The sequence below is a fragment of the Primulina huaijiensis genome, unplaced genomic scaffold (genome assembly GCF_012295235.1).
Source record: "Primulina huaijiensis isolate GDHJ02 unplaced genomic scaffold, ASM1229523v2 scaffold198866, whole genome shotgun sequence".
Taxonomy (NCBI): Eukaryota; Viridiplantae; Streptophyta; class Magnoliopsida; order Lamiales; family Gesneriaceae; genus Primulina; species Primulina huaijiensis.
In genome coordinates this window covers 1-426 of record NW_027351400.1, presented here as the reverse complement: position 1 = coordinate 426, position 426 = coordinate 1, and the positions used below count along the sequence as shown (strand labels likewise).

At 43.9% G+C, this 426-nt stretch overlaps 1 protein-coding gene across 1 annotated transcript; it reads right to left on the bottom strand.

Annotated features, from left to right (window-relative positions):
- Positions 1-3: 3 nt before the first annotated feature.
- On the bottom strand, positions 4-424 carry LOC140966016 (proton pump-interactor 1-like; the record flags this gene model as incomplete). The annotated part of the gene is made up of 1 exon (XM_073426289.1): positions 4-424. A coding segment is annotated over exon 1 (421 nt), but the record flags the coding sequence as incomplete, so codon positions are not given.
- Positions 425-426: the final 2 nt, after the last annotated feature.

Sequence of the window (426 nt, the reverse complement as noted above, 5' to 3'; positions counted from 1 at the left end):
CCATCTCTTCTGCTTTCTTAAGCTCTTTCAGCTTAGTTTCATCCACTTCTTCCTTCTTGGGGAGAGAATCCTTCTGGATTTTATCAAAGTGAAACACTTCCTCTCTGTCTAGCTGTTCAATTTTCTCCAAGGTGAGTTCTGCTTTCTTGTTTTCTTTATCGCTTTTAGCATTCTTAGGATTCTGAACTTTCTGCTCTGAAGTATCTGCTTTAGGCGCGGATACCAAATCTTGCTTTAGAGGTTGTTTGGAAGATGTTTTTACCACCTCCGGCACAGATGGAGTGGGCACCTCGACTGACACCAGTGGTTTCTCCTCTGAATTTCTCATCCGGCCATCCCCACTCAACTGCCTCGCATCAAGCGATGACAAGATTCTCCCCGCATAATCATCCCGAAAAGCCTTATTATTATTCCAGAGGTTCATGA